The 19,134-nt window shown below is 34.7% G+C and overlaps 2 protein-coding genes across 3 annotated transcripts in view; one reads left to right on the top strand and one right to left on the bottom strand.

Moving 5' to 3' along the window:
* The first annotated feature begins 743 nt into the window (after positions 1-743).
* On the top strand, positions 744-9,932 carry LOC115242906 (aquaporin AQPAn.G-like). Of its 2 annotated transcripts, XM_029819499.1 has the most exons (6): positions 748-1,115; positions 5,522-5,779; positions 6,541-6,825; positions 7,069-7,278; positions 8,137-8,176; positions 8,297-9,932. In XM_029819499.1, exons 2-5 carry the CDS (start codon positions 5,522-5,524, stop codon positions 8,173-8,175), a joined length of 792 nt encoding a protein of 263 aa, XP_029675359.1. In that variant the 5' UTR covers positions 748-1,115; the 3' UTR covers position 8,176; positions 8,297-9,932. The 2 variants fall into 2 exon arrangements, with proteins under 2 accessions (XP_029675358.1, XP_029675359.1); XM_029819498.1 differs by lacking the exon at positions 8,137-8,176 and having other exon boundaries at positions 744-1,115.
* A 198-nt stretch (positions 9,933-10,130) lies between these two features.
* The window catches only part of LOC115242878, a 10,336-nt gene continuing 1,332 nt past the window's right edge, over positions 10,131-19,134 (bottom strand). The window contains exon 3 of the mRNA XM_029819458.1: positions 10,131-16,527. Coding sequence (XP_029675318.1) covers positions 13,426-16,527 — 3,102 coding nt within the window. The 3' untranslated portion in view covers positions 10,131-13,425. The remainder of the gene's footprint in view (positions 16,528-19,134) is intronic.

The following is a 19,134-nucleotide window of genomic DNA, read 5'->3' as shown; positions in this document are numbered from 1 at the left end:
TTTTGAATTCACCTTCACAGCGATGTGATGGCTTATTATAAAATGAGAAGAAAGTTGCCAACGCAAATACATGTCGATCGGTGAAATTAAAAGTTGATAGACACTAAAGGAGCGATGAGAAAAAAGAGCCAACGGAGGATGCGAGTCCGGTACGGGAATAAATTCCCAGATACTGCGGGAGTGTAATGCCTAATAATATAGGTATGTGCCTATAAAATGTGTGACGAAAAAGATGTAATGTCGGAAAAGACTAAAAAACATACGTATAGATGAAATACGTACAGAAAAGTAGAAGTATTAGCGATTCAAAATAAGACAGTCTTTTTTTGAGCAGTCTTTAAAAAAGTTAAGAACTTTTACGGTGATTTCGAAAAGTCTAGTAGACTTTTTAGACGGTTTAAAACATACAAATTTTCCAATTTAAAAAATATTTTTAATTTTTCTATTTCTCTATTAAATTTTTTTAAGTTTTTATAGTTTCACAGAATATTTAATTGCGAATCTTTGAACGTCAAATTTTTAGGTTTAAACTGTTTCCATAAAATTTCAAAATCACATATATATTTACTCAAAATTAAAATGTTAATGTCGAGATATATTTATCACGATCTTATCAATGGTGCATTTTCAAATTTAATCCGTTCTCTCGTATAAAGCTTCATATCTATCAAAATATTAGCGTATATTCCACGCATGAACTCATCCACATTGTTTACGCGCCTGCATTCGCCACTTTTAACCGCGATATCCCTTCTACTCTGCTGTCAGCCAGCCAGCCGATAGAGTACCAGAACAGATATCTACCTACGTGAGGCCCGACCGGCCCGAGAGCTTCACTTGCGACAGTTGTCGTTCGGTCGCTCTCAAAGAATCATCTCGGCTTCATCGTAAACCGTCTCCGCTCGAGAGACTTTTAGAAAAACCCTCCAAAAGTATTCGAAAGTATCTCAAACAATTCTCAATTAAATTTTATTTTTTCAAAGAAATTTTATTGAGTAATTTTTAACGGACTGTCAAGAGAACAAACGATTCTGGAGGAACTTTTAGAGGCTCGTGGACAGCTGTTGACAGAATTAGAAGGGATTTAGTGTAAACGTCAGTTACGAAATTTCGGGGTGAGTAAAGATCTATTTTTGTATCATTAGTAATATACTAAAATTTTATTTATTTAGTAATATAATTAGATTTAGTAATATAATAAAAAAATAATAACATAACTGATTATTAAAATTAAAAACTCTCCATAACATTTACTATAATAAAAGTTATTCAGTGCTTCAAAGATGTATAAAATAGCAGAGTCTGTCGGAAAAGCTTAATCGACACGTGGGAAGGATTTACAATCAAAGAAACATGTCTCGGTTTAAAAGGCTGAAATGCAATCGCGCTGCGTTAAACGCAGAATCAAGCTTTTACGATTCGAATCAGACTAGCAATTTAACGTGAGATGCATGCAAGATGCGTATTCAAATCTTGATCATTTTTTGCTGATACGTGACATTCATGCGAACATTTTAACTATTTTTGTCTTTATCGCGTGCTTTGTTTTCGCGGAAGCCACGCAATGATTTATCATTGTTCCCGATATTTTCCATCGATATACGATATGAATCGATATACGATATGAATAAACACGTATTGTAGCGCTCGATGATATTTAAAGCCCAATTAATAAGGTCCTAATTTTGAAAGAAAATATTATATATATCTCAATTGATACAGATATATAGATTATTATTATTAAATTATTTTATTCTTTGTAAAATCTTTTATGAAATAAATAATTTTTTAATAAGTTAATCGATCTCAGTTAGACAACGATTATTGATATATAAATTGTACAAAGTGTTCTAAAAATAAACAATTATATTAAGTTTGGAATAAAATTAAAATAATAATGTAATTTAGATTAAAAAATGTAAACAATAATAGAATAAAAAGATAAAAGTAAAATAAAATTTGTATAATAAAATTTTATAACATACAATAATATTTGAATTAAAATAAATATTTAATTTAAATCTTTTAATTTAATTAAGATTAATTTAAGAATTGTTTAAAATTTAAATATAATTCAAAAATATTCTGTAATTCAATAAAATTGATTTTAAGAATTAAATTTATATGTTCATAAGGATTAAAATTTAAAGCTAAGAAATTATATTAATTTAAGTCAAATTAAACCTCTGACAATTAATGATGCAATGAAAAAGCCATTGGCTTATAAAGTGGAACGAGTGGATTGTCGGTTCGATATGGTCGAGCGATCCTTTAAAGGGATTGAGAAGAAGTCGTACACGATGTCCATCTGAGAAAAATAAAATAAGTGGAAAAGAAAAATCCTACGAGACCATATAGGGATAACGATCTCTCTAACGGTCGGCGATAAATCGCCGAGGATCTAACGGGCGATTTATGCTTCCAAATCGACCGGTCTTCGCTTTCGCGGAACGATTGACGGCAATCGTGAAGAAACGAACACGAGGTGGATTCTCAGGTGAGATAGAAGGAGGGGGTTTTATTGCTGTCAGGTGGAATGTCGATATCGATAATAGCGTCGCGAAGGACGACCTTCTTCTCTTCGCTGCTGAATTGTAACAAGACATGTGAAAAGCAAGTAGGATGTTAATAGAAAAAGTAGGAGAACTTATGGGATAAATCGCCGAGGATCTAACGGGCGATTTATGCTTCCAAATCGACCGGTCTTCGCTTTCGCGGAACGATTGACGGCAATCGTGAAGAAACGAACACGAGGTGGATTCTCAGGTGAGATAGAAGGAGGGGGTTTTATTGCTGTCAGGTGGAACGTCGATATCGATAATAGCGTCGCGAAGGACGATGCTGAATTGTAACAAGACATGTGAAAAGCAAGTAGGATGTTAATAGAAAAAGTAGGAGAACTTATGGCAGAAAAAAACAAAGAAACGGAAGCACGTTTTAGTAAGAATTCAAGATTTCGTTGCAATTTACAGTTCATTCATGTTGCACCATTTATAATTGCAGTTGCTTGACGATTGAGAAATTAATTTAAATAATTAATATTGAAATTGTCGCTTCATAAAAGAATAAAATTTGAATATTTTATCATAAATTTTGAGTCGATTATAATTTCATATATATACAATTTCATATGTATATATGTATATACGACTAGAAGTTAAAATTTTAAATTAAATGATTATCATATTATGATAATCATTTAGTTTAAAATTTTATCATATTATCATATTATGATAATCATTTAATTTAAAATTTTAAATGATTATCATATTATGATTAAACATAAATATAACTTGAATTAAAAAATCATAATCATATTAAATATCAAAATTATATGTTGATATATTTAATGCATGATATTAAATAAATAAATAATAATAAATATATAACAAGAAAAATATGTAAATAATATAATGCAAAGTAATATTATATAAATTAAATAAATATAACAGCACGCTTGCTTGTGTTTTGAAATTAGGCAATATTTTAGAAAATTATCAGAGAAATTTATCAAGTAATCCTTCCCGATTCATGTAAAGCGTTCATAATATCTAACGCACAGAGACTTGCCAGAACAAATAGTAAATAATTGTTTTAAACATTAGCAAAGACGATTTTTCAACAACAACGTTGAATCGTATTTGTAACCCGATTAACGCTCGCATTTGTGAAATTAGCGTCGCGATCATGCTAAAAGCAATCAGATAAATGGAAGCAAAGGTAAATATATAAAAAAACGATGGAAATAAAGATCGTAGCTCGTACTTTCATAGAATTTCCCGACGGTGTCGTACATCGCCCGCGCTCTATTAATGTGCGAACATTACCGCTTTTACGATCCCGCGAAATTTCCGACCAAGCGGAATTCATTAATTTAGCAAATTACGCCATATGAGCGAAATGCATAAATAGTGACAGAAAGTTCCATGAAATGTTAGAGAATTTCAGAAATAAATGAAAAACATTCAAAATTTTTGGCTGAAGAAAATTTGATTGAAAATTCATATCAAAGGATCTGTCCTTAAAATGTCAAATTTTACAAATGTAATTTGCTATAAATTATATTTATACAATATTTATGCAATTATATTAATATTAATAACCTTATTAGAATTAATATTAATATTATGACATATAACATTTCTAATAAATAAATATTAAAAGTAATTACTGATGTTTCATAAATTTTGCACAAAATGTTTCTTAAATGAAATCAATGTTATCTTTGCAACAAATCGCAGCGCAGAAATGCTGATCGACCTTAAAATTCCTTCAAGTCCCTAATTTAAGCTTCACATTGATGTTTACAATCCAAACATTTCGCGAGAATACGGGGCTGAGAAAACAAAATATCGATCGCGCGATTCGCATAAAGGCGTCAACAAATAAATCCGGTTCCTTTAATACCCACATGATTTCGTAACGGCGCGATTTAGCAAATCGGTCACAGTAAGCGACAAATAGTTTTATGACACATATACAGACGAATGCGAAGGAGGAACAATCTCGGGCTGTGACATCATCTGTAGGATCCGATCATCTCATCTTATAACTTTAGTAATGACAACCATGAAATTACGTAATCCCGCCTGTCAGATGGTATTTTTTGGAAAAAAAAAATAATATTCCCTGACACAGTTTTGCTGTTTTGCTTAATCAGATAGATATCAAGAAAAGAAAGTACCAGAACGAATAAAAAAAACTAACTCTAAAAATTATGTGTAAAACAAAATAGTGTTTTTCTTTATACAATAAATTTAATTAAAATGTGATTATGATAATACGTTTGTGATTTTATTTTATGAAATATTAAAGAAAACGTGTCGCAATCCTTTCCGATGACGATTTGCTGCTTAATTAAAGCGCGTAGGTGATGATCAACGAGCTTTACAGCGATTAAGTAATTCGAGACGATCGCGTTCGAGACGAGGATGTGACGATTTGCATACGTAATGCAGCCTGTCGAAGCTTTCGTCGCGGCTATGCTCGTAAAACGCGTGTCCTCGATCTAGATCCGCTAGTCGTTGATCGATGGAACCGCTAAACATTGCTAAGGAAGTGTTACAAGACGACATCAAAGTTTATACGAACCCGTATAAAAGAAAAAAAAACACTTCCCATATACAAAATACTTTTGTTTCATTAATATTATGTAAAGAAGATCGTAAATCAAACATCTTCTCTATCTACCAAAAAAAAAAAAAAAAAATCTTAATTTTTATCTTTTGGAAAAGTTTATAGATAGGAATTTTATATTATCTTAATAAAAATTATGATTTTATCGCAATAAAAAAATACAAGAAAAACATCGCATGTTGTATCTATTTTCTAATCCTGAAGTATTTACTATTTTCTCTATTGCTCGTATTAAAATCTCTGGTTGTTTCGAGATAAACGATTTTATATGTATTTTTGTTGTAATATTTTTTTATATCCTCTTTCTCTCTCTTTCCTTCTGTTTTCATTTATCTATTTTACTTTTTATTATTTTCTATTTAAATATCTTAAATTTCTCGCGCAGATGGTGAATCTAAAAAACGCCTTTGGCGCTGACGAGCTTACCGATAAGAAGGCCGGTCTTCCTCGTGGTCTTTTGGCAGAATTTCTCGGCACCCTGTTGCTTAATTTCTTCGGCTGCGGTGCTGTGGTAACTGAAAATGTTGTTGCCATCGGTTTGGCCTTTGGTCTGGTGGTGGCGAGCGCGATTCAGGGGATAGGTCACGTTTCTGGCGGTCACGTCAACCCTGCAGTCACGTGCGGTCTCATCATCATCGGCAAGGTAAAGTGACATATCGTGTGTATATATTTGATATAAAAAAGCTTTTATTCTCAATTGATAAAAATCAAGTAAAATATCAAGATATGCAAAATAATGTATAAAGCACTTGTAATAATGTAATTATGTTTTTCATATTAAATATAAATAAATAATTATCATTATTAAAATAGTAATTTTTTATACTTGACTTATAACTCATGAAAATATGTTTGTTTATAACTCATTAAAAATTAGTTAATTATAATTTAATATAATAAATTGCCGAAATTTTTTCTCTTTCTATACATAAATTGCTCTTCGTTGCAATTATTTATTTTTTATTTTTCTCTCTGTAAGATTTCTTTTAAATATAGTTTGATTTAGGATCTTTGGAATCTTTCAAGTCGCTCTAAATCCATTGTATATAAATCGTGTGTAAATCGAGAATCGGCTATATTTTATTCCACAAATGAAATCTATACTCATCTGAGGAATTCGATATCACGCGATGAAAATTGATCGTCTACAAAGAAGTGAAACTAAATTAAAAAAAAACCGGCGGTCATCCTCCGTTCAAATCTCAAATTAACTAAACAAATTACGCATCAGTATAACAAACAATTTTCAATAATAATATCACTGATCAATCATTGAATTTTGATCGAATACTTATTACATTATTCATTTGATTATCTTGATGTCTGTTCAAATTTATCTTTTTTTGCCTGAATAGTTATCAGTCTATTACGCTGATAAGATGCTAATTCTTACATTCTCGGTAGGTGCCAATCATCAGGGGCATCCTGTATATCGTTGCGCAATGTGCGGGCGCGATCGCAGGCTCGGCAATTCTGCGAGCCCTTTCAGCGGATACGACGGAGGGTGCTCTGGGTGTAGTGAAGCTCTCTAAGGGGATCACTCCGATCCAAGGAGTCGGCGTGGAGTTCTTCCTAGCATTGATCTTAGTCCTGGTTATCTGCGGCGCGTGCGACGCCGCTAAACCGGACAGCAAAGGCATCGCGCCCCTCTTAATCGGCCTGGTAGTCACCGTCGGCCATATTGTCGGCGTAAGTATTCCGATAATTACAAAAACGCATTTCCCTTTTTTTTTTAATTTTCAAATTAAATCTTTAAACGCAAACTCTTAATTCATTCAGAATTCCACATTCAATATGTATTCTAAAATTATATTTTATATAAAACGCAAAATTCATTTATAATTAATAAAATAATATTAAAAATTAGTTCTTCCTCTTCTCTGATTTTATTATTATTTTATATCTTTGTAACAATATTTTTGCAATAATCAGGTGCCGCGAACAGGCGCCGGGATGAATCCGGCGCGTTCGCTGGGCAGCGCCGTAGTAATGGGCGCCTTCGATGACCACTGGGTGTACTGGGTAGGCCCGATTATGGGGGGCATCACCGGTGCGCTAATTTATGTACACGCAGTTGGGCCCGCCAAGGAACCGGAAGTCCCCGCTAGGACCTACGCCTCCGTTGCCAGCGAGGAGAAGGAGGTATATTATAACACGAGAATGTGAAATCACTTTCAGACACGAATAAAAAATATTCAATTTCCAAGATTTCTTAATTAATTCTCAATTCTTAGTAAAGAAAAAAGAATTCATTAGATTTCAAAATAATTAATTTTTGACCAACTTTTTAAATTTGTTAAATTTTTCAATTTTATTTAACTTTCTAAATTTATATATATATATGTAAAAGTTCTCGATAATTATTAAAAATTAAATGTCATGTTATGAACTTTTGATTCTTAATATGTCTGAAAAAATGTTTGGGAAATAAACATTAACAATGTAAGTCTGGCATCTTCCTCTGCATTAACAAGACTTAATTCGCTTAAACATTGCTGACGCATGCATTAATTCTCTACTTATAGATAATATTTGGTATAATTTATAATTTTTTTCGATACTTTTTTCCTTGTCGATGAAACTCTGGAATCTCAAAAGCTCAAGTATTTTTATCCAATTTTTTATGGGACAGAATATACTTATATTATATATTATATAACGCATGTATATTCATAATGCATGATGACAAAATGCGATATAAGTAAATTTTATTTTTTTAAATCCAAAAAATAAAAATCTTGAGAGATAATCATTTTTATATAACTTCTCATATCATTAAAACGCAAAATAAAAAAAAAAAAATAATTATTCAGAAATTTTTTAAGAAATTATGAAATACAAGAGCCAAATCTGCTTTTTTCAAGGAGGAATTTTCTTTCTTATTTTTCTTCGATCTTTTTCTCATTCTTTACAAAATCTCACGACTATTCTGGTGTACAATTTTTCTCAAAATAAGATTTCCATTCTAATTGTAAGTACACGATCGTCTCTGTCCCACAGAGGTTCGAGTATATTGACAGCGGACATAACGGACTTTAAGGTACGAAGATGTCCAGACATACACAAAAATGATTTAGTAATTCGTTTGTAGAATAGTGAATACTTTCGTATATATATAAAAAAAGAGAAAAGCAAATGTCAAAACATCCTTGTTTTGCAGCTCCAGAATCTTACCGCCAAGAAACACGTCAGTCCCGCTTGATGCTCTAATCAACACTTTAACAATCTTGTCAGTTCGCAAATTGTATTATCGATAATACGATAAGAATTATTAGACGGCTTTTATTGTGAAAAGTGCGCGCTTTTATTTGCGCGAAGCACAAATTGCAAAATTAAAGTTCAGAATTGTATTGCTTTTTAAAAGAATAATATTTTTAACAAAACGTCAGTTTCTAATGATCGCTAAAAACGATCTAGAGATGCAATTATTGCAATCACAATTAATTTTAAAATAAAAAGTAAAAATTTTTTACAGGATTTTCACATTTTTGTTGACCTTGTTAACAATTGTGTTGAAATAAAAGCGTTAATTTAGTTTTAAAAACACATTATAATGCCAAATATAATAGTTTTCAAGAATTTTTTTTTATAAAATGTTGCCAATCGATAAAAATTTTCATTACATAAATTATATAATTAAATAAAAGTTTAATTATATCATACGTTTCTAAATCGTCTTGAATCATATAAGATAAGAATGAAAATACAGATGAACATATGAAGAAAACCGAAGACAGATCTTTCGTTACAAAATATTTTACAATGCCGACATCTCATGCCACATTGGTCGACACGTGCAGTTGATATTCAATTGTACTTTGATAACATTTTGATAATTAATTAATGGAATATTCGGCTGAATTCCCACCGCGCTTCATTAAAAATTGAAAAATCACGCAACTCCTGTTAAAACGTATTTGATATTAAATTCTGTTTAATTTAATTTATGACACCCAGTGTATTTTTGGATAAGTGTATGCGCTGCTCTTCATCAATATAAACATAAGTCAAAAATTTTCTAACGTTTTTTTAATTTGTTTTTAAGTATTCATGGCTCTCTCATCATCAGCGAAAATCATCGAGTCTTAATTTAATTTCTAATTGTTTATCCTCATTAAATTATTGATTGAGACTGATCACACGATATTGCAATAATTCATGATTCTTTAATAATTTAATAATTAATTTAATCACACGTATAAAAATACTTAATTTGTAATAATAAATAACGTGCGGGTACAAAAGATTCGTCTCAATGGGATTATTCATTATATTTTCATAAACCATATCTATTTTTATTAATATATTTAATTAATTTATACGCTTGCGTGACTTTTCGATCATTTCGCTTAATGTTAGATTAATGTATATGCATGTTCGTAGCCATTTCGCGCAAGTTTACACGCGAATTTATAATCAATTTCCATGATATTTTTTATCTATTCACCGTGGATGTTCTCTGAATTTTTCATATCTACATGCACGAGAGCTAATATTTGATTAAAAGCCACTAATTTCGTAAAAGCGCGTAAAAATATAACTAATTGTCAAGTATTGTGATCACATATACGTGACATTTAATCCGTCTACATACATTTAACGCACTCTCGCAACAATATGTATTTCTTTTATAAATGAAAGTATATCGTTACTGCATTATATATTATATATATGTAATTAATAGATTATATATATTTATATAATAATAATGATCCAAAATACTTGTATTATCGTAAATGTAAGAATTATATGTATGTAATGTTGTGTACGGAATAAAGTCTAAGTTTTTATACAAATTCTATCAATTATATTATGTTCATTTTCTTGTAACTAATAAAATATAATATTAGATAATAATATATACTATGTGTACATATAAGTAATTTTTTTTCTATTCTCTTACCTATTTGAATATTTATTGTTTGGGAGATGTGTAAGAAAGAGAGAGAAAAAGAGGACAGGGAACAGGCATAACAAATATTGCCGAGGGCTCTTTTACACTTACACACCATATACTTTGTATTTCATACATAATTCCAAATATCTTGCACAGAGTATCAGATAACCTACGTATGTTATCGTCTTCAGAACTAATTAACGAAATAATTCTGGTTATATGATTATACTATTATATGTATATCTAGTACTTCATTATCTCTTATGTTCCCAATGTTGTATATGTGCTGATTTGTAAAATCAGAGTTCCATTGCATCAACAACGTATTAAAAAAAAAGAGACAAAAAAATTGTGATCATAATATTCGAAAAAAATTGATTAGTTTAATGTGCTAATAGACAATGTGGACCAATTGTCTTGGATTCGCATTAATTTCAGTCAATACTAAAATCTGATTAGCGTAATTTTATCGCCGTACATTAAAAATTATACTAAAATTGTATATCTGAAATATTTTAAATTATTTTAACAAGTTTTCAAATATTGATATAGATATCTTAATATATTCGATTAAAGGAATTATATATTGATCATGATCATTCTTAAATATAAGAAGTGATTGAACTTGAAGGAAAGAAGGGGATTGGCGAACGACAACCGGTTGCATCTGTTGAATTTTAATCGTAAAAAAAAGACAAATTCGACGAATGTAAGAATCGTGAAGTTATTTCGTTAGCCAAAGCAAACGCTCGAAAAAGAAAAAATCGCAAAGAGATGTTGTATATATATATATGTACACATTTTTCTCGTGGCTTTAATTTTCGAAAATCAGGATCAATAAAACCATCCGGTGGCTGCTTATATATTTATATACATTCTCTCATTGCAAATATGCTCAATTGAAAGATAATATTCAAAACGAAGACATCGCAAATAAATCTGATCAAAGTTATTTTAAATCTAGAAAGATCTCGTTATTTTAAAAACAGCATAAGTCAAATTTTGAAAAATTGAGAACAAGAGATAAATAAGAGATATAAATCAAAAAGGTATCAGAAGATTCAAAGTTCTCTTTTCAAACCATTCTCTGAGAAAAATAATTCTACAATTACAAGAAAATGTATCATAGAATTCTTAAAAATAAATCTCCTAATGCGTTAAATCATATTAAAATAACATTAACATTAGCCATTCTCAAAATAAATGATTCACTTGAGCTTACGAGAGTCACTTTATCTTCGCAAAGTTTACAGTTTTCAAGCAAAAAAATTAAATATGCGTCAAAGAAATTTCAATATGATCTTAATGGAATTAACGCAATGTTATCTTCCGTCCATGATCATCCGAAACGATTTAAATTTAAAAAAAATGCGAGATGAGATCCTTGTGTACAAATGTCTTCACATAATTGATTCGATTTTATAATATGGATGTTATCTATGTATGAATTTTTATTGCTATCAACTCATCTTGCATGATAAAGAAACAGCATTAAAAATAAAACAGATAATATAACACTTTTAACGCAATTATATGCAATTTTGAAAAGTCAGAGATTCTTTTTTTAAAAGATAAAATATACGATCATGTCTAAAAAATATTATTATTACATAATTACTAGAGAAATATTAAATTTTTCGGATAATTATTTCTCTATTAATTACTATTACTCTAATTAATATTACAAAATGAAAAATTGTTTTTATAATCCAATATAATTTTTCTTCGCTCCTGCAAAATGTTAGAGAGAATATCGATATTACTTCATAAATATTTCTAAAAGATATATGTAAATTTTTATAATAAGTCTATGTAGAGTCTCTTTATAATAATTTGTTTTATTTTTAATGCTATTTCATTATCGTGCAAGATGGATTGATAGCAACAAAAATTTACACACAGGTCACATTAATATATATAATCGAATATATAAAATCGAATCAATCATGTGAAGACGTTTGTACAAAAGGATCCTTGTCTCGCATGTCTTTTATTCGAATATATATAACATTTTTTATTGGTAATTTGGTAACTTCGATCGTTTCGGAATTCGATGATAGCGAAGATAATATCGCGTCAATCCCATTAAGATCACATCGAAATTTATCTGACGTATCTTTAATTTTTTTGCTTCAGAACTTTCGTGAAGGTGAAGTGACTCTCGTAAGCTCGAGTGAATTATTTATTTCGAGAATGGCTAATCTTAATGTCATTTTAATGGTTTATCAGATCTATAAGAATTTTATGGTACATTTTTTTCGTAATTGTAGAATTATTTTTCTAACAGAGTGGTTTGAAAAGAAAACTTTCAATCTTCTGATACCCTCTTGATTTAATCTCTTATTCATCCCTTGCTCTTATCTCGATTTTTCAAAATTTGACTTATGCTATTTTCGAAATAAAGAGATCTTTTCTAGATTTAAAGTAACTTTGATCAGACTTATTTGCAATGTCTTCGTTTCAAGTATTATCTTTCAATTCGGTACATTTGCAATGAGAAAATGTACGTAAATATATAGTCACCGGATGATTTTATCAATCCCAATTTTCGAAAATTAAAACCACGAGAAGAATGTATATATATACATACATATATATACACACAATATCTCTTGGTGAACTTTTCTTCTTTGCGCATTTGCTTTGGCTAACAAAATAATTTCACCATTCTTATCTTCATCAAATTCATCTTTTTTAGTATTAAATTTTAGCAGATGTTATAAATCTTTGTTGTTATCAATCTATCTTGCACGATGGGGAATTAGCATTAAAGATAAAGATAATTATAAAGAGATTCTACATAAATTCATTATAAAAATTTACATATATCTTTCAGAAATATTTATTGTAAAATTATAACGATATTCTCTAACATTTTGCAAGAGCGGAGAAAGGATTATATTAAAAAAATAAAACTATATATTTTGTAATAATAATTTCTTTTTATTGCAATCTTATTGCAATAAAATTTCTTTTAAATGCAAAATTTTAATTTTATTGCAATAAAATTAATATTAATTTTTCATGCAAAAAGAAGTTTAGAATCACTTTGTATTTAAAAAACAAAGTTTAAAAAATGTTATTATATTATTAAAAAATTATTAGATAAATATGTACTTGCTTCATAACTGCAATATTATATTATCTGTTTTGTATTTTGTTGGTACAACTATTAAAATAACATCAATTTAGCAGTAATACGCTCCATAATCAGGGATGTTAATATTGACATTACCTAAACTAAACAGCGTGATGTTTACTGATATTATCAAAATTAATTACCAACAGTAATAGAAGGGCTTCAGATATCTAGCAAATTCGAGAACACGATTTTTACTTGGCGCAGCACCTCAACAAAATAGACAAACGAGTAAAATAGAATCAAACCTTCTTTAACCTTCCATTTGCGAGAGTTTGTCTTCCAGGCTGTCCTGACTATCGTTGGTATCATTCAGATTGATAGTGTCGTTACCTTGCGACAACTCAATAACAGAATCGCTCAGGTTATCGCTCGTCGATTTCCGCACCTCCAGTACGTCATCCGATGACTCGAAGATCGAAGCAGTCTCAGAAAGATCCTGTGTGTCCAGTGTCAAAGTTGCGGTATCAGGCTGAATCTCCCCTTGCGTAACGCTCACCTGTACGCTCACCTGTGCAGGTTCCTCCGTCTCGGGATCCAACTTAATTTCAGTCTCCTGTGCAACTTCAACTTCCATCGCAGTCTCTTGCTTAATAGTAGCTACGTCACAATCCACCTGCACCACGCAATCTTGCTCAATCTGCTCGTCAACCTCCATCGGCGAGTTGTCGGTCTTCAGCTTCGCAGACGCGTTTGAGGTGTTTATGTCCGATGCTGATGACACTGCAATGCCGGAAATTTGCGTGAGGTTGCTCAGCATAGTTTCTTGCATCTTCACCGCGCTATCGGTAGTTTCTAAGATACTGCACAATTCGCGACTCATCTCCTCCACTTCCGACGTTTCGCCAGGTTTCACGATCATGTAGCGCTTGTTCGAGTATACCTTGTTACTTGAAATCGTCGGGCCCTTCTTAGTGACCGGTGTGCTGTTAGTGGTAGTAGTGTTGCCGGTGGTGGTTGTCGTCGTTGTTTTCGACGCGCTCTGGATTTCCTTTTGAACATTCTCCAATGTCTCTTCTACGGTAGATTTCTCTTCTTCCTTCGCTGATCCTTGCTCAACGTCGTCCTTTACTCCTTGGGTCAGATTGATCTTCGTCGTTTCTGTTTCCACGTCGTCATTGTATTCCCGCTCCTCGTCGTATATACTCTGCTTTCGTTTCACGAACACCCTCTTGAGCGGCAGCTGCTGCTCATCTTCCGACTCATCGTGCCGTTCCGGTAACATCTCATCAATCGCCTCGTAATCTTGTTGCGCCTTCCTTGCCTGAAGCTCCTCGATCTTCAACCTCTGTTGCTCGACCCGCTTCTCCAGTTGCTCCAGCTTCTCCTTGGTCTCTTGATCCTGACCCTGGGAGATCACTTGTGTCTTCTGCGAAGCGATCGTGCTCTTCGGCATGCTCGCAGCTCCGCCACTGGATGAGGGGGAGGTCTTCAGCTCAAATTTCTCGTTCAGAATGCCTGTATCAGCTGCTTTCTGTCGTTGCTCCGCGGATTGCAATACGGCTTGCACCAAGCTCTGACCCTTGTCGAATGGTCGCTTCACCACTACTCGTTTCACTACGTTGCCAGTCGGCAATTTCGCCAATTCTGCGGGGTCTATCGCGGTACCGTCCGGATTCATGATGACTTCGCGAGTAGTATCGCCCTGCCGGATGATTCTACGAACAATCACGCGCTTAACCTTGTGCGAGCTCGGAGTGCCACTTAGGCTGGTGTCTCCATCCTTGACACTAGATGTACTGACCGGTGTTCCATCGTTACTGTTTCCTCCCGCCGGCTTCCTCAGCACGATTCTTTTAATCACTTTAACCGTATTAACGGCTTTTGGCTTGGACTCAATGTTCTCCGTCTTGTCGCTATCCTTGTGAGTATCCTGAGAAGCAGTTTGAGATCTCGTCACTGGAGCCTCTTTAGACTGATCCTGACCGGCGTTTTGCTGATGTTTCAGCGGAATCTTGTGTTCCTTAAATACCGAGGCAACAATCTTCTGCACTTGTGCCTCGGTCTCGTCTACTCGCCCGCTCTTGACATTATCATCCTTGATCTGCGACGACGAAGAACCTTTCAAACTGCTCTGAGAAACCGAACCGGTGGGAGTGGTCTGCTTCACGGTCTTCTGCTCTTGAATATCGCAACGTTGGATTGGCATCAGCGTCTTGATGGTCTTCTTCACCATGTTGCCGTCCTTGCTGCGCACGTAAACCACCTGATGTTCCTTGCGTTCTTCCTTTTCCTGCCTTTCGGATTTCTCTTCCTTCTCTTCTCTGTCTTCTTCATCTTCGTCCTCTTCACTCTCCGAAGGTCTAGGCATTGCCTTCGGCAGTTTCTTCGCAATGTACGCCGGCGGCGTGTAGTCGTCGTCGCCGTCCGAATACTGATCCTCTTCCTCTTCCTCCTCGTCCGAATCCAGCTCGATGGACTTAGCTTTGTTGTCGGGCTGCAGACCATCCGGTCCCATCTTCTCGCCCGCCTCGATGTGTTGCTTGATGTGAGTAACATAATCGGCGCGATTACGACAAGACTCTTGGCAAACATCGCAGGTCAGGCCCATTCCTGTGCGCTTCGTGTGCGTCAGTTGATGCACCTCCAAACTCTCCTTACGCTTAAACGCCTTGCCGCAATCCTCGCACACATGACGTTTTTCCACGGAGTGGGTGCGCATGTGTCTCGTCAAGTGATGGGAGAGCAAGAATGTGCGCGGACACAGTTTACACATAAATGGCCGGTGACCGGCGTGCGTGGATAGATGCCGGGCCAGCTTGGTGCTAGTGTGGAAGGCTTCCTTGCAGTAGTCGCAAACGAATGTTTTGTCCTCGCTGTGCAGCATCTCGTGCCGCTCCAAGCCCTGTTTGTACTGGAAGCGCTTGTTGCAGATGTTGCACTGGAACGGTTTATCCTTCTTGTGCATCGCGTCCTCGTGCTTTTCGAGTTCCTCCGTAGTGAAGAACTCGCGATCACAGTGTTGGCAAGCATAGCGGGCTTCATCCCGATGCACCTTCTCGTGACGTTGCAGCAAGTTCAATCGCGAGAATTGCTTCTGGCAGACTGAACAGGAGAACGGCTTTTCCTCCGAATGTGTACTCATATGTTTGCCGAGGTCGTATTTAGTGAAAAAATGCCGGTCGCACTCGGTGCATTTGTAGTTGCGATCGCGATGTGCGCGCTGAATGTGCAACGCCAGAGCTTGACGCAGGGGGAATGTGCGATCGCATTGGTCACACGCGTGCACTCTGATCTCTCCAGGTTCCAGTTTCCTCTCTTCCTTGGTGTTGTTTGTTTCCTCCTGTTCACCCTCGCTACCTCCGTCCTGTTCCTCATCATAAAGATCATGGCGCTGGTCGCCAGACTTATCTTTCTATAAATATATAATAAATATTAAAGCGCGCACGTAATATAAATGTATGAATAAATAATTTCATCAATAAGTCGGTGAGATATATGTATAAGATCAATTTAAAGTCAATTCAAAGATCAGTTTTATAAAAATTCATCGAATAAAATTGAATCAAGAGACACATAAATAATGTACTTTATTAATAGATCAACGACATCAGTTTAAAGTTATAAAAACATATAAAGTTATATAAAAATTGAATAAAATAAACATTTTTACCTCTACTCTTGAACTGTTTATTATTTTTCATTTCGATTCCGGTGTCATGACTTCAGCATTCGCGAAGAATTCCAACAATAAGATCGACCATTAGCGCGTCCAGGTAAAGGAGATAAAAAAAATTTAAGCGGGAACATTCGACTGTGCGTCGCGTCCTCTCTTCGCGAACGCTGACGTCACGACGCCGGATCAGCCGGCAATCTTACCGTCCACGTTACCGATGTCATCGCGCCATCTCCCCTCCCCCTACGAATCTCTCACGAAACAACAAACACCCCCTCGTGGCTAGCATCCCTATCGCCTTCTAATCATCGCTTCTAATGAAATTCCCATTATATTCCCGGACGGAGAGGGACGGGTTAATGCATCGCAAAAAGTCGAGATATCGACTCGATGCCGTGAGGAAGGTTACATATATCGCGGGGCCACTCACCTCGATGGCGACGCAGGACATGATTTGCAATGTGAGCGGCACCTGGAACGGCTTGTTGTGGTCGCGCTCGTAGATGAAGCTCAACGGTTCCGCCTCCGTCAGGCAGAATCGGCAGACGCGCCGCGAGCGAAGCGGCGACGGCCTATTCTCCATGTCCTCGGCAGCCGGTCTCTCCGCTTCGGCAACGGCGTGGCCCCGCTCCTCTCTCTCTCTCACGGCGCTCGCTCGCGCGATCACACACGGGGGAGAAGAACTCTCCTCGGCTACCGCACGGGAACGCTTGGCGTTACTACCTGTTTTCGGCTGGTTACTCCCCCGATTCGCTCGCTCGCTCGTTCCTTCGCACGACTCGCTCGACGACGCCGAGCGTCGGTAAGCGTCGCGTCGCGCACTCTTCTCTCACCGGGGAATAGCGGGTACGTCGCCACGGCGCTATATAATGGCGGACGAACGTGGAACAGATTGGCCAAAGTCGCGCGTGTCCCCGGCTGCTGCGTAGAGAATGGTAGAGAAAACGCCGTCTCTTCTCGGACCGAGGAGTCTTTCCACAGTGGCGCCGCGCGAACGCCACCGGATAGCCGCGGAGCGAGAGACCTGCGCGGTCGGTAATACAGGAAACGCCTTTGCCGCCGATCGTTTGCGCGGGACGTTCGAGTGTGATTCTCGATCGAGAGATGACGCGCTTATACTCGTTTGTGGGGCCCCGAAAGAAAATGTTAGCTAGTAAATAAAAATAAAATTGATCGATCAATTAATTCAAATTAATCTATATTAATTTATATTAATTTAAATTGATTAATATAAATTAATTGCCCACAGTTGCGACCCTGAAAGAAAAATGTTAGCCAGCAGTAATGTATTCGCGCACTCTGATATATGCGCGTTCTAAAATAAGATATTATCTAAATTTAAGAAAAAAAGGATGCAATTTTTCAAAAAAAACTATTATGCAACCAACATAAACAATTTGCATGAACAACCCATATTTTCGAGGATACGTGATGGAAAAGGGTTGTAATTGAATTAATTAACTCCTATCGTTACTTTAAATAATTTGAATAGATTAAGAATTATGAAAGCTAAATCTATCGTAATTTTTATTGTTCGCGTGTATAAAGTCATTTCTCTATAAATTCCAATTCTGTGAATTTTGTATCAGTTTGTATTTTTAGGCATAAGAAAAATAGTGTTTATTATATTACCGATGTATAGATTATTTAACAAATTTGAATGATAAAATAGAAAAGCAGTAAAAGATTCTAATAATCGATTCCAGAAAGGGCCACGAAAGATAAATCGATTATCAAGCTTGCTACGATTTAACTTTACGCACGTGTCCGCTTCATGACACGTTTTTAAAAATGCATATTTTAATTTTGACAACATGTATCTTTTTCATATTTAAATTTTAAAGACATTTTATTTTTAATACATGACTTTACTCGCGATTTAAATAATGTGGCGATTTTTACGTAAGTCGCAACGATATAATCGCGATCTGGATGCTCTTCACCAAGATATCGAGACAAACGTGCACATTCAACCGGTAGAGGATCTACTGCAAAGCCTGCAACTGGATCCTGAACAGGGCTTATCGACGATCGTCGCGAAATATCGTTTGCGAGATCAGGGACCGAACTTGTTGACCCCGCCGAGGAGAAGGTTCTCGGATAAGATCTTGAAGGTCCTGCATCTATTCTGCGGAGGATTCTCTTTGCTAACATGGGTAATAATTTTCGAACGATTTAAACTTGATTTGAACTATCTTATGCAAATGCGCATCTTAAAGAAATATTAAATTAAAATAGAGAGAGCATTTTTAGAAAATATTTCTAACGATTTTCTTAACCAACCGTGATTACAAATCACAGTAATTTTAATTTTTAAAAATAATTTATATATTAAATTATATAATA

The sequence above is a fragment of the Formica exsecta genome, unplaced genomic scaffold, assembly GCF_003651465.1.
Source record: "Formica exsecta isolate Colony F162 unplaced genomic scaffold, ASM365146v1 scaffold659, whole genome shotgun sequence".
Lineage (NCBI taxonomy): Eukaryota > Metazoa > Arthropoda > Insecta > Hymenoptera > Formicidae > Formica > Formica exsecta.
Note: the sequence above shows the minus strand (reverse complement) of the source record. Positions and strands in the feature narration are given on the sequence as shown.